Below are 23822 nucleotides of genomic sequence, written 5' to 3' on the forward strand. Positions count from 1 at the left end.
CTTCTTCTTCATCTGCTCCACTCCTCGGACTTCACTTTTTTTCTTTCAAAAATCCTTTCAATCTCTCTTCAAAGTCGCCTTCTCTTTCCAATTCGTCAGGTAAGTACAAATTTCTGCTTCCATCGTTGAATTTGGTGGTTTTCCGATGCGGGTTTTGTTCGATTTTGGTTTTTGGCTTGGTGCTTTGATGGATCCTTGATTTTCTTTGATGCAAAGTTTCTGGGTTTGAATTTTGATTGAGATTTGATTGAAATTTGCTCTGGGATTTTCTTTTTCTTGTGTTTGAGTGGTGAATTGGGAGTTAATTTGGTGTGATGATTCCCCCGAAGCGAAAGAAATGGACTGAAGCTGAGGAGAGGACCTTGATTGATAAGTATGGAGAAATGGTCTCTGATGGAACCCTAGCTAAGATGAAAACCCGTGAGAAAAAGTTTAGGCCAATTGCGAATTATGTGAATTCTGTGCACCATGTTCATGATTCTTTGACGTATCCATGGCAGTGGTCTTGGAAAGATGTTTCTACTAAGGTCCAGAACATGAGGCACCAATATTTGCTTGTGAAGCAGAAGATTAAGAAACCCGAATCCGGGGTCGAAAACTCAGGTGGGGACTCAAAGGAAGAGTATGATTGGATGGAGGGTGTAACCTATTGGTCAAACTTCTTGAGATATAAGGATGTTTTTGGGGATGTAGCTGTGGCAAATAGCAGTTATAATGATTTGACAGTCGTTTCGAGTAGTGACCGGGGGAATGTCGACCAGTTTTTGGAGGTAAGTAGAGAAATGGATATGTTGGATTTTCCTCATATGGGGCATTCTGGGGGAGGGAACTTCACTGCTGGGATTGATGGTGTTGACAATGAAGTGATGGGTTTGAGGTTTGAGTTCGACGGGGACGAAGCGGAAGAAAACTTTAACGATAATGATCAGCTGAAGGAGGATGGAGAGAACAGCTTTTTCTGTGAAGCAGTTGATCCTAAGAAGAACATCTTGAAGAAGAAGAAGAGGAAGGTGATGAAGAGGTTGGAGAAGAAAGCATGGGGATTTCTCGTGAACCAGCTCGGACGGTTGAAGGATATGGAGGCTCAGTATGAGAAACGTGAGGTGGAAAGAGAACAGGAGCGTCGGAGGTGCGAATGCTTGAGATTCGAAATGGAGAAAAAATGGGAACAAAAGTGGGAGGAAAGGGAAGCCCAAAGGGCGGAGAGGGAGAAAGTCCGAGACGAGTTGCGAAAACAGAGAATTCAAGAGTGGGAAGCTATGGAGAAGGAGAGAGTGGAGATAGAAAGAAGAAGAGAGGAGAAGTTGAACCATGAGAGAGAATGGGAGGAGAGGATGAGCAAGAGAAGGTTAGAATGGAAGAACAGGATCGACAATATGTTGAACCAACACCGAGCTGAAATGAATCAGATCCAGACTCGTATGCTCCACGAGCAACAGAACCTAACCGGTCAATTACTCGGTATTATCTCTCAATGGACTGCTCATCCTTCTGCACTCTCTGATCATACTAGTGCTAGTAACCATTATCTTTCACAAATGATGCAAAATTTACATCATGTGAACGGGATTGTTCACGATGGCACGAGAGTTGAAACAGACAACCAAGACGATCAATTTATCGTCGATGGTTGACGTTTCATCTTACGTATTTGATCAGAAAACTGTGGGAACTGCAAGAATATTTGCAGCAATGGATTAGTCTGTAAAGGTCTGAGAATAGTTATATGCATTCAATTTTTATTGGCTGGTGCTCATCTGTTTAGCTTGAATTATGACAATAAGAAATATAAAATTCTTCTTATCTTTTATTGTTATCTTCTTCTTTTAGTAATGCTTCCCTTGTGATCTACATACTTGCATCTCTTCCCTGTTATATTCAAGGACGAGTAAGCTAACGAGTCGGTTTTGTTTAGTTCATGAATTTTCTCTCCATCACCCGGGAGGCTTCGAGAGCGACGGGATCTCCTCGACATAGGTAACAAGACTTCTTTCTCTCTTTCTGCTGTAGTATGAGAATGGTTTGTTGTTGCGTCGATTGAGTATCTTTATGAAAGAATATTTTAGTCATTTTTTCGGCAAACTGCGTCGGTGTGCACCGGAACGATGTGTTCATAAGAATTGTGATTTTTGTTGATCATTGAACATAGCTGTTAGACCTGGTATTGTTGATGATATAGGGCGTTGAATCATTTTTGCAAGCTACTAGATTAGATTAGAACAGGAAACACATTTTCTATTACAAGCACACACTTTGCTCTTCTGCTTCAAGAAATAGTATTTCTAAGTTTTGAAGAAGTAAATGATTGTTAGAATTACGCTTGGTGTGTATGACGGGTCACCAAGGGTTCTCGAGTTGAGTTCCGTTACGCAGCGATAATAAATATTCGTCTCTACATATTGAAGATAAATTGAAACGTACCTGTACTTGTTATATACATTTTTGCAGGGTACCTCGACTTTGTACTCTTGGTTTTGGGGTCTCAAAACATCGAGAACTTGAACGGAGTATTTAAATCTAAACTTGAATTATACTCGAGTTGTCACGTTGCCATATTATCATATTGGATAATGATGAACACATCGAATATCATTTCGTATTAGTTTAGAATTCTACTTTTGACCATCTTGGTTCTTATACAGTGTAATCTTATTGGGTTAAAATAGTGTAATCTTATTGGGTTAAAATAAGATTAAAAATTTATTAATTAGTAAAAATTTAAATTGAAATGATTACTTATTAAAAAAAAAAAAAAAAAATATATATATATATATATATATATTTTTGGTGAAGGAACCAAAGGGTCACCCTCACACCTTCATTTTTATTAATTTTTTGGTTTAAATTATTGCTTGAATGAAAAACTATTTAATTATAAATTTAATCTATCAACTTAAATTTCAAATTTATGTTTTTAGATAAATTAATTTTTAGAAATTTTAATCATACAAAATTAGAAATTAAAGAGTTTATAAGATAAAAAAATATATATATATTTTAAGGATGTTTTTATTATTTTTAAAAGTTTATGGACCAACCCAATTTATGTTATGTTTTTAACTTATAATTGATTTTTTTTATTTAATTATAATCGAGGCAATTTTGTAATTTTTGAAATTAAAACAAAAAAAACTGGTATTTTCGGAGGGGGAGAGGTGCGAAGCCGATGGTTAGAACAGCGCCGTCCACAGTCGATCGGCATCTTCACCGCCGGCCGTAGTTTTCATCTCTTCAGTTCCGTTGCGTCTACCAAAACTTCAGTACTTCTTTCTTTGATTTTTCTGTTCTCTTTTCCTTCCGTAATCTGGAGTACAGTGTGGAATTTTGTTTTCGATGATGAATGGGGTTTGCAAGCGCTTGCTTCGAGTTCGAAATCATTTTCCTTCGTCCTTCCGCAGCGTCAATGGCCGTTTCTCGTCTGTAAGTTCTTCGATTCCATCACCTCTATATTACCGTCCCAAGTTCTCGCTCTCGATTCCCGCCTTTTCGTGTTCGATTGCGTTTTTGGTCCATTTTAATTCAGAATTTGTTCGATCAGGATCTTACTGTACTCTTAATGAATCTAAAGCGGAAGAAATTTCAGAAAGCAGTGCGGATAAGTTACACAAAGCTATTATAGATAATTCTTGCGCACATCATGATATGGAGGATGCCCTCGATCATGTGGGCGTCCATTTGAGTACTGATTTAGTTGTAGATATTCTCCATAGGCTTCGTTTTGATGAGAAATTAGCGTTTAGATTCTTTACATGGGCTGCGCGTCAAGATAACTATTCTCATGAACCTCTGGTTTACAATGACATGATTGATATACTGTCTAGCACTAGGTACAAGGTCAAGCAATTTCGAATTGTTTGTGACGTTCTTGATTATATGAAGAGAAATGACAAGAATAATGTTCCTGTTGAGATTTTATTTGGGATTTTGAAGAATTATACAGAGAGGCATTTAACTCATTTGCAAAAGTTTGCGAAGAAAAAGAAGATAAGAGTGAAAACACAGCCAGAAATCAATGCTTTTAATTTGTTATTGGATTCTTTGTGCAAATGTAGTCTGGTTAAGGATGCTGAAGCTTTGTTTATGAAGGTGAAGAAGAAACTGAAGCCGAATGCGAACACATATAACATATTGTTTTTTGGTTGGTGTAGAGTTAGGAATCCAGGAAGAGGGATGAGGGTATTGGAAGAGATGATTGAGCTCGGGTTTGATCCGGATAATTTTACTTATAACACTGCTATCGCTTCGTTCTGCAAGGCGGGGTTGTTGACGGAAGCGTGTGAACTCTTTGAGTTCATGAGAACAAAAGGTTCTACCTTCTCCTCACCCACAGCTAAGACTTACGCAATCATGATTGTTGCTCTTGTTAATAATGGTAGAATGGATGAATGCTTCAAGTTTCTGGAATACATGATCAAAAGTGGTAGTGTTCCCGACGTTTCTACGTACAAAGAGCTGATCGAAGGGATGTGTTTAGGTGGAAAGGTCGATGAAGCTTACGTGTTTTTGGAAGAGATGGGTAAGAAAGGTTACCCTCCTGATATAGTTACTTATAATTGTTTCCTCAAGGTTCTCTGTGATAATAAAATGAGTGATGATGCACTCAAGCATTGTGATAGAATGATTGAAGTTGGTTGCTTGCCCAGTGTACAGACTTACAACATGTTGATATCGATGTTTTTCGAGATGGGCGATCATAATGGAGCTTTCGAGATTTGGTGTGAAATGGATAAGAACGGTTGCACACGGGATGTGGATACATATTGTATAATGATTGATGGTCTCTTTGATTGCAACAAAGTTGGAGATGCTTGTTTCCTTTTAGAGGAAGTGGTAAACAAGGGAATGAAGCTCCCTTATCGGAAGTTCGACTCGTTTTTGATGCAGCTCTCTGTAAATGGTAATCTCCAAGCAATCCATCGCCTGTCCGAACACATGAGAAGGTTTTACAACCCCGCCATGGCTCGACGTTTTTCTATGAATCAAAAGCGGATGAGCATGAGTTTGAGAGGAAAGTGACAGGACTTGGTTAATTGTACGCATCCAAATTGTTTCCTGGTCTTCATTTCTGCACCATTTTTTACATGAAAGTCCATTCAAACGATCTAACTCTCTTATTACTCATTATGATTAGGTAGCACAAAATAGCCTACAGAGCCTTCTCCAGAAAGAGTTGTTCGAGGCATAAAAACCGAAGTCCTCGGCCTTCGTTAAAGCCTCGTGACGCCCGTTCCATCGAGCCAGGAGACAAGCAAGGCCCTGGTAAGAAAGCAATGAGTTCAAGTAGATGATGAATAGTGTAGAAATATCCACGTTCTCGTGCTTTGATTTTTATGAAATATTATTGGATATATTAGGATGTTTTACATTTTTTAATATAATTTATATTGAAAAATGAAAATTATCCTTTAAAAAAATTATATTTAAAAATGGGGGCAAAATTTGTAGAGAGTTTGATCCCGGGAATTTTCGTCCCGACCCCCTTGAAAATAAATGAAAATTTTTAGGAGGGAGAGAAGGGAATGAAAAGAGTTTAATTAAATCATTTATACCTAAAAAAAAAAAACATTTATCTTTAAGATTTAAGATTATGAGAGAAGCGGAATTTGAACATCTCGAACAGGTAGTCAATTAAATATCTTTTATTTTTTATTACTTCCAGGGCCGTGCATCGTGGCATGACAACACCTATACACTATTGAAATGGTTTGTCAGTGAAAAGTATTCCTATAGGCGCCCAATCTGTCAATGGTGCAAGGCCTCGTAGAATATAGGACAATGAAGTAATGTATCTAGACGAGGATCAACCCTCAATAATCTAGATTCACAATTAACTAGTTGGTTTATGTTACCTGTTATGGACCTTCGATGTTTCACTCTTCACAGAACTGAAAAGGTCATTTTGGTTTGAGAAGTGATGTTGAGATTGGAGTTTACCATCTTTTTCCTAATTCGAGCGTAGCGGAGTTGATAAATATATTTATTACCTGTAAAACTACGGCAATTGTGAGAGCGATATGATGGGTTGGGTAATTCATTTTTAATCTATAGTGGTAGTGTCCTACCTGAAATGACAGCGGAAATTAAGCAAAGAGGGGATACATGCCTAACTCGTTTGTACCAAGCTCAATAGACAACTTGACCTAATAACTCTCGATCGTAGCTCCTCTACTTAGCAAGCTCGATGGGCCTTGTTAGGAGCTCGGTTACATGTGCGATCCACGTAGCTCCTAATGCCCTACACGTGGGATGTTGGCTCGTAAACACGTGATTCAAAGTTAGACCTAACCAAAATCTTTCTTTAAAGCACAAATATATACTAAATCATAGGATATTCAAAGATATGATTTAGCAACAAAGGAGATTCATGAGTTGTTTCATCCTAAGCTTCCATTTGCTCCCAAGGAAAGTGTTGAGTTTCCTTTTAAACTCAAAGGCACCACCTGTAACGCTTTGTAATAAATAAGCTTGGAAAAGAAAAAGGCCCTACGAAAGTGAAATCTCTGTGAAATATTCCCTTTTTCCCTTTGGGCTTTCAGCTGTTGTAAATGCAACACGCGTAAAAGCAAAAGGTGACAAAGGCATTCATGGCTGTGCCCATCAAACTATATTTGTAGGGTTTCGCTCTTCTTTTTGTATCACTAATCTAAACGAGACACGTGTCGAGACTGTTGAGCTAAAACTGAGTTGCAAGATCAGTCGTTTCAACGTCGAGAAGATGTGAAGCGCGTCGGGAAGCTATTGCAAGCATGGAAGATTAAGACTCTATAGGAGTTTTAACGTCGACACACGGCTACGTCAAAAGATGGAGGCTCAATGCCTTCACGCTAATTGTTCATAGCATCACAACACTGTTGCGATTCCTACAAATCCTTCGTTATTTGAGAACATCGAACACAAATTAAAACAAGGAATGGTAGGCTTATTGAATCAGCTACAAAACCCACTTCCACTCATGCAAATCAATGGACAATCTCACAGGGCCCCATCCATTGGGCCACGTAGTCACTCGACCACTTTGTCATTCCTCGATTGACTACGTTGTATAATTGACTTACGTGTCGACACATAACTGCTGTGGTCGAGTCTAATTGACTACTTTGTATGAGTAACTGCTGTGGTCGAGTCGTATATATTCAATTTATAAATAAATTAAATATTTCGTGGTCCAGTTTTATATATAAACTCACGAGACATCTTAATGTGTAACAAGTGAAGCCCACCGCTGTAGAAATGGTCTTCTCTGGGCTTTCACTTTCGGACTTTCCCTAAAAATTGCGGTGGGTTTGAGCTGTTACACAACATACGAACGATTTAGATCAAATCATATATAATAATTACAAAGTGATTTATATCAATGGTGTTACCGGGATGAGACATCCAACATTATTTATATATTATAGACTTTTTAAATTATTACTCGAACATGATTCTCTTGTATTGAAGACAATATTTTTTAATATTTAGACCTAAAAAAAATTGAGTAGAAAAAGGAAGAGAGACAAAAGAGTGTGGTATGAGTATAAGAAGGCCAAAAGCGGCAAGTTCGCATCGAGAACAGGACAGGTTTGGAAACGGTGAAGCTCTCACATCACCCTCTCCAACTGCACCTCTCCACCTCCGCCGTAACCGCTGCCACGTGGCCCTTCTTCTTCGCCTCTCTCTTCTCCTCTTCAATCCCTCCGCATTTCTTTCATCATTTTCTCTAGAAACAGAAAGAAAACTCTGAATTCCTCTGAGACAACACAGCGAATGATTATTGGCTGAGAAAATCAGCGATTTCAGAGATTCAAATCGCAGAATCTGCACGTAATGGTAATTTGTGTTAGAATCACTAATTGGATTTAGGTTTTCGAATTAGGAGCGAGCGATTTCCGAGATCCAAAATGGCTGGGAACGAGTGGATAAATGGCTATTTGGAAGCGATATTGGACACTGGAGCGTCCGCCATTGAAGAACAGAAGCCGATGCCGGTGAATTTGGGCGACAGAGACCATTTCAATCCGACGAAATACTTCGTCGAGGAAGTCGTTAGCGGCGTGGACGAATCGGACCTTCATCGGACATGGCTCAAAGTCGTCGCAACTCGCAATACTCGCGAACGAAGCTCCAGACTCGAGAATATGTGTTGGCGGATTTGGCATCTAACTCGCAAGAAGAAGCAGGTTCCTTCCATTTTCCCTCTCTTTTTTTTTGTTTAATCTTATAACGGTGCATAGGTGAATAGTGTGTGATACTTTATTGCACGGTTCTGATCGATTCCCACCACACTTACGGCTTGGCTAAATCTAAAATAGTGTGTAGTGTAGTGGTGATCATTGTCACATGGTAGGTTCTATACGGATTATACAAAATGTGGAGTAGGCACAGTACACTATTTTAAGTTTTAATTTAGAGATTAAAGATTAAGAGTAATACTATGCAGAATATTTAAAAAATAAAATATTTTAAGATAAGAGGGTACAAGTCAGGTTAGCATTTTTTTATTTGCTTGTGATGATGCTTTTTTTAGATGGAAATCGTAATATCTTAAATTAAAAAAAAAAATTTAAACATTTTCTTTTGGAGGAAAATTGTTTTTTTTTTTTTTAAAGAATACTCATAAATTTTCATATAGGTTTTAAAAAAATATTGTTGAAAACTTCAAAAATATCTTTAAAACTTTTTTAAAAACTATAAAAATATCTTTAAAAACTCACCAAAATAATAATAATAAGAAAATTTTTAAAAAATATCATTATTATCATATTTAAAAAATTCTCTATGAATTTTCAAAAAGTAACGAAGGTGTTTATTTTTAAAATTTCATGAGTATTTTTTAAAACATAATTCTAAGGATAAAGGTATTTTTTGAAAAAGTTTTTAAGAATAAGATATTATCGAAGCCTTTGAAAGTTTAAAAATATTTTTTGAAATAAAGCACTGGTTTTCTACGGAGTATGGTAAGAGTATTTTTACATCGAAACCTTTGAGAGGAGTAAAACTAGTAAAAATTTTATGGGTATTTTTATATTAATTTAGTTTTTTTTTTAATTATAGAAACTAAATTGGGAAGAAGTAAAAAATGGTGGGAATTTTAACTTTAAAATAATATTAGTTTATTGTTATTTTCAATATCTTTTTTATATTATTGCTTCTTAGTCTTTGAGCTTGACAGTTGGTTTAATAATGTTTAAGACCTTATGATTTTTATTTATAATTGTTTAAATCGTTTGGAAGGAAAAGGTAACAAATCAGTTTCTAATGTTCTCTAAATCTTTTATTTAAAAATAAATGTTCGGGAGCTGTTTTAAATTTTTTGTTAAATTACAGTTTTAGTCCTGTAATTGGAGAAAGTTAGAATTTAGTCTCTATAATTTAAAAGTTAGAATTCATAGAGGAGTATGAGTAGTTTCTCCGCTCGCCACGTTTGTCTTGAGCTAGGCTAGCATTGTGAGGAAGAACACGATGTTTGGTTATGTTGAAAAGGAAATAACTTATGTACAGTTGGAGTGGGAGGAGCTTCAACGGTTCACGAACCGGAGATTGGAGCGGGAACAAGGACGGATGGATATAACGGAAGATATTTCAGAAGACTTATCAGAAGGAGAAAAGGGGGATGCTGTGGGTGAAACGCCGCAGAGCGAGACGTTGAAGGCGACGTTCCAGAGGACGGTTTCAAACTTGGAAGTTTGGCCGGAAGAAAAAATGGAAAGGAAACTTTATATTATTCTCATCAGGTACCTATTGTTGTAATTCAATAACTCAACTATATGTGTATCCTCCAATGTTGTTGTTGTTGATCGTGATCACAGCTTGCACGGTTTGGTTCGGGGAGATAACATGGAGCTCGGTCGTGATTCCGACACGGGTGGACAGGTGCACAGCAATGTGACTAGAAGAAAATTGAATTGTAGTTAGAGTTGTGTTAGGTGATGTTGTTTAACACGGACTTTTCAGGTCAAGTATGTTGTCGAGCTTTCTCGTGCGCTAGCGCAGATGCCAGGAGTATATAGGGTGGACCTTTTTACGAGGCAGATCTTGTCATCAGAGCTTGATTGGAGCTATGGCGAGCCAACCGAGATGCTAAGTACCGGAATCGACGATGAAGATGGCGATGTCGGGGAAAGCAGCGGAGCTTATATCATAAGGATTCCGTTCGGTCCACGAGACAAATATCTACGAAAAGAATTACTATGGCCCCATATTCAAGAGTTTGTAGATGGAGCTTTAGCTCATGTTCTTAATATGTCCAAAGCTTTAGGTGAACAAATTGGTGGTGGTCAGCCTGTGTGGCCATATGTCATCCATGGACATTACGCCGATGCTGGAGATAGCGCTGCGCTGCTCTCCGGTGCTTTGAATGTTCCGATGGTGCTGACGGGACACTCGCTCGGAAGAAACAAGCTCGAACAGCTTCTCAAGCAGGGACGCCAATCGAAAGAAGATATTAATTTGAACTATAAGATAATGAGGAGGATCGAAGCTGAAGAGCTTTCTCTTGATGCTGCCGAACTCGTGATTACAAGCACCAAACAGGAGATCGAGGAGCAATGGGGACTCTACGATGGATTTGATGTCAAACTCGAGAAAGTGTTGCGGGCTCGTGCTCGCCGTGGAGTCGTTTCCTATGGTCGATACATGCCGAGGATGGTGGTAAGATCTTCAGTTAACCATATTAATGTCTCACATTATTTGGACATTCTAATGAAGAACTCAAGACCAAAGTTTTTGGCAGGTCATTCCTCCTGGCATGGATTTCAGCAATGTTTTGGTTCCCGAAGACACGCCCGATGTCGATGGCGATTTGACACTTACGAGTGAAGGGTCCTCTCCAAGAGCGATCCCGACGATATGGTCTGATGTAAGTGTGTCCAATCACCCTATCTTACACCACGTTATTAGTTATTATTTCTCCTCTAAACTTATATAATCGTTCGTATAATAGGTGATGCGTTTTCTTACGAACCCCCATAAACCTATGATCTTGGCGTTGTCGAGGCCCGACCCGAAGAAGAATATAACCACTCTCTTGAAAGCCTTCGGCGAGTGTCGTCCATTGAGAGAACTTGCTAATCTAGTAAGATTTTTCAATAATATGTTCAAGTTATGAACTGTATGATCATGTTTTTTTTCCTCTGTAGACGCTCATCATGGGGAATAGGGACGATATCGATGAGATGTCGGGCAGTAGCGCTAGCGTGCTCACAACAGTTATAAAGTTTATCGATAAGTATGATCTTTACGGTCAAGTCGCTTACCCGAAGCATCATAAGCAATCTGATGTTCCTGACATATATCGACTTGCAGCAAAAACAAAGGTTTGTTCGAGCTTCACGTTACCATACCATGCCGTTCTGTAACGTTAACAACTTGTCTTATGAAACAATGCTAGGGTGTTTTCATTAATCCAGCGTTGGTCGAACCGTTCGGGCTTACGTTGATCGAGGTTGGTTTTTCATTGGATCTGTCATGTGATTAGTCCTGTTGGATTTATGCCTCTGAGTTATTGTAGGCGGCTGCACATGGACTCCCAATGGTGGCGACCAAAAATGGCGGACCGGTCGACATTCATCAAGTAAGGAAAACCCGATCGGAAACGTCACGAACTTGTCACCATCTGATTAACTTGTTTTTGTGATTTTAGGCCTTAAACAATGGTCTGCTTGTTGATCCTCATGATCAGCAAGCAATTGCTGATGCTTTGCTGAAATTGCTATCAGAGAAGAACTTATGGAATGAGTGTAGGAAAAATGGTTTGAAGAACATACATCTGTTCTCGTGGCCGGCTCATTGCCGCACGTACTTGACTCGAGTTGCAGCGTGTCGGGTGAGGCATCCACAGTGGCAAACCGACACCCCGGGGGACGAAATACCGACAGAGGAATCGTTCAATGATTCACTGAAGGACGTCCAAGATATGTCGCTTAGACTTTCGGTCGATGGAGAAAAAACGTCATTGAATGCATCAAGCGACATAGCTGCATCCGCTGATGATCCTAATTTGCAGGACCAAGTAGAGCGAGTTTTGAGCAAGATCAAGAGGTCGGGGACTGAGTCGAACGAGACCGAAAAAGGGAATAAAATGCTGGAGAATATGACGGGAAAGTATCCGATTTTGAGACGACGACGTAGGTTGATTGTTATAGCACTTGACTGCTATGACAGCAATGGGGATCCAGAAAAGAAGATGATCAAGATGTTGCAGGAGATTATTAAAGCTGGTCGTCTCGACACTCAAGTTGCACGTGTTTCGGGCTTTGCTCTATCGACCGCAATGCCATTGGCCGAGACTGCCGAATTCTTAAGGTCTGGAAAAATACAACTCAATGAGTTTGATGCCTTAATCTGCAGTAGCGGAAGTGAGGTTTACTACCCCGGTTCAGAAGATGGCAAACTGCAACCCGATCCAGATTACGCGTCGCATATTGATTATCGTTGGGGATGCGACGGTTTGAAGAAAACCATTCTTAAGTTGGTGAATGCATCTCAAGAAGATTCCAACAAATTCGATACAACGATTCTCGAGGATACGAAATCGAGTAATTCTCATTGCATCTCCTACTTAGTAAAGAATACGAGTAAGGTAAACGAACACCTACAAGAATTAGCCTTCGACAGTTTTTTCTTCAACATCACACCCTCATATTTTCTTCTTTTCAGGCCATGAAAGTCGACGATTTGAGGCAGAAGCTTCGGTTGCGCGGTCTTCGGTGCCATCCAATGTATTGTCGGAGCTTGACTCGAATGCAAATCATTCCTTTGCTTGCATCAAGAGCTCAAGCTCTCAGGTTTGACACCGTCTATTTCGTGTTTGCTCGAAACAATACATCCATTCACTCTTTTATTGGATCATTTTTGGCTCTTAGACTATTACATACGACCGTAGGTACCTTCTCGTGCGATGGAACCTACCATTCATTCTTTTGTTGGGTCATTTTTTGGCTCATTAGACTATTACATACGATCGTCGGTACCTTCTCGTGCGATAGAACCTACCATTCACTCTTTGTTCATTTTTTGACTCATTAGACTATTACATATGACCATAGGTACCTTCTCGTGCGATGGAATCTACCGTTCACTCTTTTGTTAGGTCATTTTTTGGCTCATTAGACTATTACATATGACCGTGTAGGTACCTTCTCATGCGATGGAATCTACCGTTCACTCTTTTGTTAGGTCATTTTTTGGCTCATTAGACTATTACATATGACCGTGTAGGTACCTTCTCATGCGATGAAACCCACCGTTCACTCTTTTGTTGGGTCATTGTTTGGTTCATTAGACTATTACATACGAGACCGAAGGTACCTTCTCGTGCAATGGAACCTACCGTTCACTCTTTTTTTGGGTCATTTTTCGCTCGTTAGACTATTACATACAATGATATTATACATCTCAACACCGTAGTTTTCACATTTGTCGTAGGTACCTTTTCATTCACTTTGTTGTTGGGTCATTTTTGGCTCGTTAGACTATGTCGTCTTGACCCTATTGTTTTCACATTGGTTGTAGGTACTTGTTCGTGCGATGGAGATTGAACCTTTCGAATATGTACGTATTCCTTGGGGAGGTTGGGGACACCGACCACGAGGAGATGATATCAGGGACTCACAAGACGATAATCATGAAAGGAACATCGAACAAGGGGTCGGAAGAGCTGCTGAGGACGACGGGAAGCTATGCAAGAGATGACATTGTTCCAGGTGAGAGTCCATTAGTGACATTTGTTAATTGGGATGCAAATGCTGAAGAGATTGCAAGAGGTATAAAGCAAGTTTCATCGTCTGCAGCAAAGAACTAGTGGCCTTTGAAACCACTTTTCTTCGTATAATGGTGTTATAATAGCTGTTCAGCCTATGAACTTGCTATTATTGGACTCTGAATTTAAAAAGAGAATAGATTTATATATCCTAAATAATTTTGACCTTCACATATTTTGTCTCCTAATATTCTTTGTAAATTTGTTAAAAAGTAAAGAGATAATGTCGGATTCGAAGAAGAGCTCGGTTTGCATGCCTTCCTAATCACGGATAGGTTGTCGGGCTTTACACTTCGGCTTCTGAAAACGTCACATCAAGATGACAGGATTTTTGAGAAGTCATATGAGCACCTCCATTTGGTTGTTTGCTGTGGTATACCAGCTCTACGAAGTCATAATTGAATTTTTGTGTTGGCTTTCTCAATTCTTTCGTGGGGAGCGGAGAGCTCACCCGAGGTGTGAGCGGAGTTGAGGTGCTCATCAACATGGCGGGGAAGCCTAGTGGAATGGTTGTCCCATACTGGGCTAAAGGAAGGTAAAAATTACTATTCTTTGATGTTGACATGGAATGTATTCTTCTCAACTTGCAAGAACAAATGGAGGAATATTTTGAGAAAATTAGGGTTCATATGGTTAAAAGTGTTTATAAAAAGGCTCAATTTAAGGGTGAGTTGGTGGAATCTTTGGAATGGGAATGGTATTTTATTTCAACTATGTTAAATAATTATATTCGAAACCACAATTAAAATATTTTATTTTATTCTCACGATCCTTTTTAGGTTATATTTTCTTTTTGTTGGTAAGTATCTCATTGATGGCTCGGGCCCTCGGAAGGGGGCCTTCTTCGCCCTCCACCTAAGCTGCGGAAAAGCCCAAAGTCAATCCTAGGGAACAGTGGAGCTTCATAAGGTCTTTCTGTCTAGGTGCAGGTAGTCCGCATCTTCACAGACATATCTATTTCACTGACCCTCTTTCCGAGACAGTGCCTAGATTGCTACCTTAGGACTGTTATAGTTACGACCGCCGTTCACCGGAGGAAAGGCCTAAAGCCAATCCTAGGGAACAGTGGAGTTTCGTAGGGTCTTTCTGTCCAGGTGTAGTTAGTCTACATCTTCACAGACATGTCTATTTCACCGAGCCTCTCTTCGAGACAGTGCCCAGATCGTTACGCCTTTCGTGCGGGTCGGAACTTACCCGACAAGGAATTTCGCTACCTTAAGACCTTTATAGTTACGGCCGCCGTTCACCGGAGCTTCAAAGAGATCTACGAGGCGGAGATAGAGAAGACTCTAATTCATTCTCCATCGGGCGAAAATTCTCATTTATTTTTATTGGTATGGACAAGAATTCCCAACGAAATTTGCTCGAATCAAGTTCCCCACATGAAAATTTATCTCATTTATTATATATAATATAACAAATGAGGAGGGTTGACAACTAGACGTGCTGCAACCTAGAAACCACTAGGCATGTCGTTCCATCTACAGGGACCGGGGCATAGCACAATGTTTCTTGAAGGAGGGTTGATGTGCCCCCGTGATTGATCCTACCATAATGTACTCCTACCTATAGCACCGACAACCAAAGTCGAGCATACATACGACGATTTTCATGCGTGAATAGCTAGGAGGAAAGAAAGGACGGTAGATGATAATGGAAAAGGGCGTTACGCCTGCATGAGCGGAATGGATGAGCGAGAGGTGTGATGTTATAGAGTGAGAAATAGTATGATGTAAGAAAACAAAATGCACCCAAGGAACCTTCTACTAGGCAATTCACAATTGATCTTCCAAAAGAAAAGTTTGTCAATAAAGGAGCCATTATTTTGTTTTTTTAAAAAAAAAGAAAATAAAAAGAATTTTCTAATTCTCATGCTTTCCTACTCTGAAAGGTAAGTTTCACCCAATCAGAGGAAACCAGGGGCAGACGCTCCATATAAAAAGCTTGTTTACCTGAAATGTGCGTTTTACCCAATCAGAAAACTCTCAGAAGGAAAAAGAAAAACAAATAATTCCTCAACACTGAGACTTGCAACGTTTCCAAGTTGCAGTGCTCCAAAATTCTCTGCTCTTCATCATCTCGATTCTCTCCGGTGAAGGTATCTGATCGAGGAAGAGTTTGTTGTTGTAGGAGGAACCTTTGAGTTTCCGGCGGATTGATAGAGATGGCGGACGTCTTAGGCGACGCCGGTGGCGGCGGAACCAAGGCCACAAAGCTTCCGATTCCAGGAAAGAGGAATATACTCATTACCAGCGCTCTTCCATACGTCAATAACGTTCCTCACCTCGGCAACATCATTGGCTGTAATGTTCTTTATCACATGTGTATATATGTTTCCGTGTGTTTGATTGATTGAGGACTGTGTTATTTCTTTGCGTTTCTGTGCTCTTGTGTTTGAGTTGGTTGCTGTTCGGTTTCTGAGAATTGAGTGATGGAGATTTGAGGAGTTATGCCGCCTTCTCAGTTTTACTTCTAATGCGCGCGTTTTTTGTGTATATATGTTTCCGTGTTTTGATTGATTGAGGACTGTGTTATTTCTTTGCGTTTCTGTGCTCTTGTGTTTGAATTGGTTGCTGTTCGGTTTCCGAGAATTGAATGATGGAGATTTAAGAAGTTATACCGCCTTCTCAGTTTTACTTCTACTGCGCGCGCTTTTTGTGTACATATGTTTCCGTGTGTTTGATTGATTGAGGACTGTGTTGTTTCTTTGCGTTTCTGTGCTCTTGTGTTTGAATTGGTTGTTGTTCGGGTTCTGAGAATTGAATGATAGAGATTTGAGGAGTTATGCCGCCTACTCTGTTTTACTTCTAATGCGCGCGCTTTTTGCGATGCGGCTATGATTTTTGGAAGGCTGGATGAAATGTTTTGTTTTATATTTGATTTCAATATCCTGTTATACTTCCACAAGCGGCTGGATTGATTTTATTTGTATGCAGGTGTGTTGAGTGCTGATGTTTTTGCTCGGTACTGTCGTCTTAGAGGTTATAACGCTATTTACATATGCGGAACCGATGAGTATGGAACGGCGACGGAGACAAAAGCAATGGAAGAGAAATGTTCTCCTAAAGAGATTTGTGACAAGTAAGGTTTTCTCTCAGGTTTTTGTTCGTCGTGGCTACTACCTTTTTCTATGATTCTGGAAAATAGTTCGCTCGGCTTTCTATAGTTTGTTTTGTATATAATTTGTACTCGCCTTAATGTTACACTTTCAAGTTCGCTTCTATCCTCCACGAGCATAGTTTTGTAAATCAGAGAGAGATCTGGATCTCAGGCTTTTTAGTACTGTCTTCTGGACTTGGATACTCTGTCATATTCACTTCATGACATTTTTTTCATATTCAAATTGTTTTGAACGGTTCTGATTTTCACATGCAAGTAATTTCGTGGAGCATTTTTGAAGACGATCTCGTCCTTACTTCCGTAATGGTTTAACTTGGCCGATTTATAAGTACTTGAACACTTAATCGACTGTTCAGAATGAAGTTATAGATTTTGTGACCTGCAATCTCTCTCTTCCTCCCTTGAATCTCAGTTTTCACTTCCTGCTTAGAGATCACCTAAATCTGGGGAAAGATTTGGACCTTTACTTAACTATTTCTGCACTGTCAGGTACCACAAAATTCACAAAGAAGTTTACGATTGGTTTGGTATTAGTTTTGATGAATTTGGTCGCACATCATCATCACAGCAGACTGAAGTTTGTCAAGAAATATTTGGAAAACTATTGGAGAACAATTGGCTTTCTGAGAACACGATGCTACAGGTAGACTTATTTATCACTTGAGTATTATATTCTTCTCCTGGTTACTTTTGGTTGCATGTGTTTGAGTTCTTCTACGTCTGTTCATTGATTTCATGCACGATATTTATTTATTTTTTTACTCATAATTCAGCTGTACTGTGATACTTGTGAGAGATTTTTAGCCGATCGGCTCGTTGAAGGCATCTGTCCTACTCCAGGTTGTGAGTATGACTCTGCACGTGGTGATCAATGTGAAAAGTGCGGGAAACTTCTTAATCCAACGGAGTTGAAAGATCCCAGGTGCAAGGTACTTCATGGATTTGCTGCGATTGAGAAACATTTTTTTGTATTACAAAACCTTCATTAAGTGCAAGGAACTGCATAAAGTTTCCTCGGAAGTTGGGAAAACACGTTCCAATTGGAAGAGTTTTTTTTCCCTTCTTTTGGCATGTTCCTTTTCACACACACAGCAAAGAGGTCCCTTGGCGGCCTCTTCTCTCTCTTTTTCTCTTTTTTAATTTTTTTATTATTAATAATTATTGGAGAGAAATCCTGTTGAGTTTTCATATCTGCAACTCCGTTCATCCAGTTATTATAAGGAAGAATCTATTATTGAAAAGGAAGTTTGGAAAAGCTATTGAAATCTGTTTTGCACGAAGTCACAAGAGTCTAGGGGTCAAAGTCTCTCTTCCTTATTGGAGGACGAATTCACACCTTGAAGCAAACAAGGAAAAGATAGTTCATAATCTATTGTTGGCAGTTTGAAGCGTGGTTTATGTTTAAGTAACACATTTGCATGGTCAAGAGTCATGAACTTTGCTTGAATGAATTTGTGTTAGATACCATCTGTGGGTACCAATTTTAACTTTTTTCAAACAGAGAGAGAGAGAGAGAGAGAGAGAGAGAGAGAGAGATGAATCCATCACTTCTTCTGAGGGTCTTTATATCCCTTGGAAGATCCTAGCATTTCATTCATCCCACAGTTTCCAAATGACAGCTCTAGAAAACCAGTGTTATATGAGTAGAGGTAATTAAGCAAGTTTCCAAATAACAATAGTATTTCAGGTACTTTTTTCCAGGTTTATTATTAAGAAAATAATAATAAATCAAATAAAATGATCAGTTTGTTTCATTTTGCCCCGAAGATAGTAACCGAGTGTTAATATTTGGAAAATAGGTCTGTCAAACAACCCCACGTATCCGTGACACAAACCACATGTTTCTTGAACTTCCTTTGCTGAGAGATAAACTTGAAGAATATATCAACAAGATGTCTGTGGCTGGATCTTGGAGCCAAAATGCTATTCAAGCAACACAAGCTTGGCTTAAGGAAGGGTTGAAACCCCGGTGTATTACAAGAGATCTAAAGTGGGGGGTTCCCGTTCCACTTGAAAGGTTCAGGGACAAGGTTCGTTTTTTTCTTTTTCGATCTTTTTTATTTTAATAGCTAGACAATTTTCTATGATAAATTTTTGTTAATTTTGACTTCAATTTTTTTAGGTCTTCTATGTTTGGTTTGATGCCCCAATAGGATATGTCTCCATTACATCATGCTACACAAATGAATGGGAGAAATGGTGGAAGAATCCAGAGAATGTGGAGCTTTTTCAATTCATGGGCAAGGATAATGTTCCTTTCCACACTGTATGTATCCTTACCATTAAACTTTCCTTATTGTCTGAAGAAAATCTGTTTTTTTCTTTTTTCTTTTTTTCAAATGATTTACAAACGCCATTTTCATCCTAACTTCTGGGAATAGAGGACAAACGTGTTATTTTATCTGAAAATAGTTTTCTATTTCTTAAAATTGAAAATGTAATTTATATGCATTAAGTAACTCTCTATATCAAGTAGTGCAATAAATTGGTTAATCTCTTCAAAGTGAGGTTTATTAGTTGTAAAATACCCCTTTCTCGATCAGTCGAAGTCAGGAACTGGAAGTTCCTTGTTTCTTACAAAAAAAAATAATAATAATAATAATAATAATAATAAATAAATAAATAAATAAAATAAAATAAAAAGACCGGAAGTTCCAGTTTCTGTTATGACCTTCTGATGAAGCTCTTCAGACTTCTAATTTAGCATGACCGTTGTAATAAATCTGTCTCACATCTAAATTGGAATTTATATTTATTTAGTTCTCTGCTATTATGATTCAGGTTATGTTTCCTTCTACACTGCTCGGAACTGGAGAAGACTGGACCTTGATGAAAACCATTAGTGTTACTGAATACTTAAACTATGAAGCAGGTAACAGTGAATGATTTAGTCAGTACATGGTCTTTTACCCATAATTCATCTGTAGGGATGAATAATTTGTATACACCGTTTTGAAATATCTCACTACCAAAATTTATTCTGGATTACTTGTACAGGAAAATTTTCTAAGAGTAAGGGCATTGGAGTTTTTGGTAATGATGCAAAAGATACAAATATTTCTGCAGAAGTATGGAGATATTACTTATTAGCCAATAGGCCTGAGGTAAACTTTCCACTTTATTGCCTCTGGTATTCTCTGCTCTGCTCATAGCTTACATATATTTAAAATTTTAAAATCTGTAAAATTAGGTTTCAGATACATTATTTACATGGGCTGATTTACAAGCAAAACTCAATGGCGAGTTGTTGAACAATTTGGGCAACTTCATTCATCGAGTTTTGAGCTTCGTTGCCAAACCTTTAGGTTGGTACTTCTGTTTTTTCTTGTAACTTCTGCTTCAGAACCGAAATTTTCTTCAAGTGAAACTTTAAGGTATATAACTGCAACTGCAAGGTGGAAATGAGTTTTAATAAATAATAGCTAATAAGGTTAGAAACAGTTGCCCAATCGAGAATTTGTGCTTCTTATTCTAAAGAATCGATCATTTCAAGTGGGCACCATCTTTACTGCTATAAAGGTCTATGAAATATTTCCGAGCACTATATTAATTCCTATAAAACGGCAATGAAATGTCCCAAAACTTAATTATGTTTTTGTGTCAAGAGCTAATGCAGTTTCCTACGGTTAAAACATATTTGAATCCTCGATTCACAGGGCAGGGTTATGGTTCCATAATTCCTGATGCACCTAACGCGGACTCTCATGGATTAACATTGGTTTTGGCTGAAAAAGTTGGTAAATACGTAGACCAATATGTGGAATCAATGGAGAAGGTACTTTAAAAAAAATTGATCTGTGTTTGATTAGCCTTTTTGTTATAGGAACAGGATAATTTGTGATATTAAAATATTGACCGCTTCCTCTTTGATTTTGTCGGTTATTGAAATGAAATTGTTCTATGGAATATTTTTTACAGGTTAAACTAAAACAAGGTCTAAAAGCTGCAATGGCTATTTCAAACGAGGGAAATACATATTTGCAAGTAAACATAGTCATTGGCTCATTTGAATCTTGTTTGTATCATGTTCATTATTGTTTTAAAATTTAAAATTTCTTTGGAATCTAGCTATTTATCATGTTTTCCATGCCAGACATCCCAGTTCTGGAATCTTTACAAGGCGGACAAACCTTCGTGCAATATTGTTATGAGAACTTCAACTGGACTTGTGCATCTTCTGGCATGTTTATTAGAACCTTTCATGCCTTCTTTCTCAGATGAGGTAAATATTCTGACGACACATTCTCCACATTTGTATTAGCAGTTGAGCGTTAATATATGGGCTGTGTTGATTTTCAGACCATTCTTTAAACAGTTGATTGATTATGGCGTCCATTATCAATCCTAATTCAAATAACTGTTTTACGAACAACTATTGTTAAAAAATCTCTACCTTTTGGAAGGAAACTTATTGTTTAATTATCACATCTCAGGTTTTTTCTTAGACAACAATAGCTTATAAATAGCTTATAATATATCATTAAGAATCACATAGATATCACATAGATATGATATTGTCCATTTTTAGCATCAACTTCATGACTTTGCTTTTAGTTTCTCCAAAAGATTTCATACGGATGGAGATATATTTCTTACCTATAGATTCATTATCATTTCCTAAATTAGTCAATGTGGGACTTAATCCACATATATGTTTGTAGGCATTTCGAAATGAATATCTCGTTTTTATTATATATATCACATTTTTAATCCATAATATGTCTATTTAGAAATAAGTATCTCGTTTTTAATCTATACATATATATATATATACACACACATTACATTTTATGTTTTTTTGCTTAGACAACGTAAACTTATGATGTATATCGATTGGGAAATGAATATCTCGTTCTTAATAGATATATATATGCCACATGTTATGTCTTTTTTTTAGACAACTTATGATATATGGGTAGGTATTTGACAATGAATATCTCGTTTTTAATCCTCTTTTTCTATATAATTTTGTGTGTATATACTTCCAGAAAATTATGCTTTTTAACCATTACCCATATACATTTGAAGGTGTTTAGGCAGCTGGATTTACCTCTGGAACGGCGTATTTCGCTTTGTGAAGAGAAAGGAGACATCGAGAGAGCAAAGCAACCTTGGAAGACTCTACCTTCTGGTCATAAGATTGGCACACCACAACCTTTATTCAAAGAATTGGTATGTATGCCTCGTTGTGTTTAATAATTTGTTGTTGGTGGTGTCGATATAAATTGAGGATCCAGGATTATTATGGTGATTGTGGGTAACGAACCACCTTGGTGACAATTACAACTCTCTTTCTCCAGAAAGACGAAGAAGTAGAACTATACAGAGACAAGTTTGCCGGAAGTCAGGCTCAACGCATTGTTAAAGCAGAAGCAGAAAAGCTTGCTGCTCACCTAAAAAAAACTAACGTTTCAGGTTGGTTGGTTAAAGTTTCGCCATTTTTCTTCTTTTACTTCCCGAATCCCGTTGTAGATTTTATGACTGACGTAAATTCTTCCCGGTCTTAAAAAGCTCCTTTTCAAGCTAATATTTTTATGTTTACTTCTACTTTGATTCCATTTTAGTCATTATTTGCTGCTAATTTTTTTTTTTAAATATTCAATAACGGGGATTCAAATATGTTCAAGTATATAGACCAGTTTAGACAGATGTTTTTCTAGCAAATGTTTTTTTTTTTCTAAATGGTTTGTTTGTTGTTGAAGGCAGTGAAAAAAAGCAACAGGCAAAATCCTCCACAGGCCGCAAACCGAAAGCTGCTGCTGGTGGTGGTGCGGTGGAAGCAGGAATTACGATAACAAGACTGGATATACGAGTAGGATTAATTACTAAAGCTCAGAAGCATCCTGATGCTGATTCCCTATATGTGGAAGAAATCGATGTGGGAGAAGCGCAGCCTCGAACCGTTGTCAGTGGACTGGTCAACTACATACCTCTTCAAGAGATGCAGGTTTCCCTTGTTCTCTTCTTTACTTACATTGTTGTAATGAATAATATAATTAATGATCATTTTCTGCTGGTATAGAACCGGAAGGTCTGTGTTCTTTGCAACTTGAAGCCGGCTTCCATGAGGGGAATTAAATCGCAAGCCATGGTTCTGGCTGCTTCCAATAGCGACCACACCAAGGTTAGTCCTTCTTTGCAAGCTTTTCCAACTAAAAATACTCCTAAACTATCACCTATTGTTTTAAACATACTCATATCCTTTAAAAAAAAAAAAAAAAAAAAAAGGAATGCACATTCATAAATATTTTAGTAGAAATTCATTAAAATCCTAAATGAAAATTGGAAATTTGAAAGTTGCCCACTAAAGTAGGAATTCATTAAAATCCTAAGTGAAAATTGGAAATTGGAAATTTGAAACTTGTACTCGTATCATTTCAAAAAAGTTGCAATATTCCTAGATCATTCATAAATACTTCAAAACTATTCATTAATGTAGAAATCAATTAAAATTTTGAATAAAAATTGGGGATTTGAAGTTATAATTTTTAGATGAAAAAAAAAAACATATTTCATCATTGAATATTTTCAATCGTGATTTTAACCAAACAGGAGTGTAAAAAGAACTTGTGATTATGATGGTGCACTTTTTTAGGTTGAATTAGTCGAGCCACCCAAAGACGCCAATGTCGGAGAAAGAATAAAATTCCCAGGATTCGAAGGCGAGCCCGAGGACGTACTAAACCCGAAGAAAAAGGTATGGGAGACGCTGCAAGTGGATTTGGCTATCAACACAGAGGGGGTGGCATGTTTTAAAGATATACCATTTAACACGTCGGCTGGCATTTGCAAAGTTCCTTCCATTACCAGTGGCTCTATCTGGTAGACGAGGAATCTTCAATCCACGGAAAACCTTTTTTCTTTAGTTATGGGATGTGGGTGTTTGCAAAGTTTCTTCCATTAATGTTTGTATTATATGTTAATAAAAAAATAAGCAAACATTTATATGTATGAAATCAAT

The 23822-nt window shown here is 38.0% G+C and overlaps 3 protein-coding genes across 7 annotated transcripts; all 3 read left to right on the forward strand.

Annotated features, from left to right (window-relative positions):
- The first annotated feature begins 3130 nt into the window (after positions 1-3130).
- LOC111459932 (pentatricopeptide repeat-containing protein At1g73400, mitochondrial) lies at positions 3131-21400 on the forward strand. 5 transcript variants are annotated; one of them, XM_023102981.1, is made up of 3 exons: positions 3329-3420; positions 3539-5055; positions 5132-5341. In XM_023102981.1, the coding sequence occupies exon 2, from the start codon at positions 3643-3645 to the stop codon at positions 5014-5016; it is 1374 nt and encodes a 457-aa protein (XP_022958749.1). In that variant the 5' UTR covers positions 3329-3420; positions 3539-3642; the 3' UTR covers positions 5017-5055; positions 5132-5341. The 5 variants fall into 5 exon arrangements, with proteins under 5 accessions (XP_022958748.1, XP_022958744.1, XP_022958746.1 ...); XM_023102980.1 differs by lacking the exon at positions 5132-5341 and adding an exon at positions 21390-21400 and having other exon boundaries at positions 3131-5032; XM_023102976.1 differs by having other exon boundaries at positions 3131-5055.
- Positions 7518-13914, forward strand: LOC111459930 (probable sucrose-phosphate synthase 2). Its single transcript, XM_023102974.1, has 12 exons — positions 7518-8162; positions 9484-9716; positions 9792-9855; positions 9937-10632; positions 10715-10840; positions 10925-11056; positions 11121-11297; positions 11372-11425; positions 11492-11554; positions 11624-12562; positions 12640-12767; positions 13495-13914. Exons 1-12 carry the CDS (start codon positions 7884-7886, stop codon positions 13781-13783), a joined length of 3180 nt encoding a protein of 1059 aa, XP_022958742.1. The 5' UTR covers positions 7518-7883; the 3' UTR covers positions 13784-13914.
- LOC111459931 (probable methionine--tRNA ligase) lies at positions 15699-23726 on the forward strand. Its single transcript, XM_023102975.1, has 17 exons — positions 15699-16044; positions 16678-16822; positions 17351-17504; positions 17635-17790; positions 18661-18891; positions 18984-19127; positions 19643-19733; positions 19859-19965; positions 20052-20166; positions 20518-20636; positions 20780-20845; positions 20955-21083; positions 21890-22033; positions 22162-22276; positions 22564-22808; positions 22884-22985; positions 23457-23726. Exons 1-17 carry the CDS (start codon positions 15906-15908, stop codon positions 23685-23687), a joined length of 2433 nt encoding a protein of 810 aa, XP_022958743.1. The 5' UTR covers positions 15699-15905; the 3' UTR covers positions 23688-23726.
- The last annotated feature ends 96 nt before the right edge of the window (positions 23727-23822 follow it).

This window comes from Cucurbita moschata, unplaced genomic scaffold (genome assembly GCF_002738365.1).
Source record: "Cucurbita moschata cultivar Rifu unplaced genomic scaffold, Cmos_1.0 Cmo_Scf00023, whole genome shotgun sequence".
Taxonomy (NCBI): Eukaryota; Viridiplantae; Streptophyta; class Magnoliopsida; order Cucurbitales; family Cucurbitaceae; genus Cucurbita; species Cucurbita moschata.

Coding starts and splice junctions, on each gene's coding strand:
- LOC111459932 (XM_023102980.1), top strand. CDS start 3,334: ATGATGAATGGGGTTTGCAAGCGCTTGCTTCGAGTTCGAAATCATTTT.
- LOC111459930 (XM_023102974.1), top strand. CDS start 7,884: ATGGCTGGGAACGAGTGGATAAATGGCTATTTGGAAGCGATATTGGAC. Junction 8,163..9,483: donor TAACTCGCAAGAAGAAGCAG/GTTCCTTCCATT, acceptor ACTTATGTACAG/TTGGAGTGGGAGGAGCTTCA. Junction 11,426..11,491: donor TCGGGCTTACGTTGATCGAG/GTTGGTTTTTCA, acceptor GAGTTATTGTAG/GCGGCTGCACATGGACTCCC.
- LOC111459931 (XM_023102975.1), top strand. CDS start 15,906: ATGGCGGACGTCTTAGGCGACGCCGGTGGCGGCGGAACCAAGGCCACA. Junction 22,034..22,161: donor AACCTTTATTCAAAGAATTG/GTATGTATGCCT, acceptor CTCTTTCTCCAG/AAAGACGAAGAAGTAGAACT. Junction 22,809..22,883: donor TACCTCTTCAAGAGATGCAG/GTTTCCCTTGTT, acceptor CTGCTGGTATAG/AACCGGAAGGTCTGTGTTCT.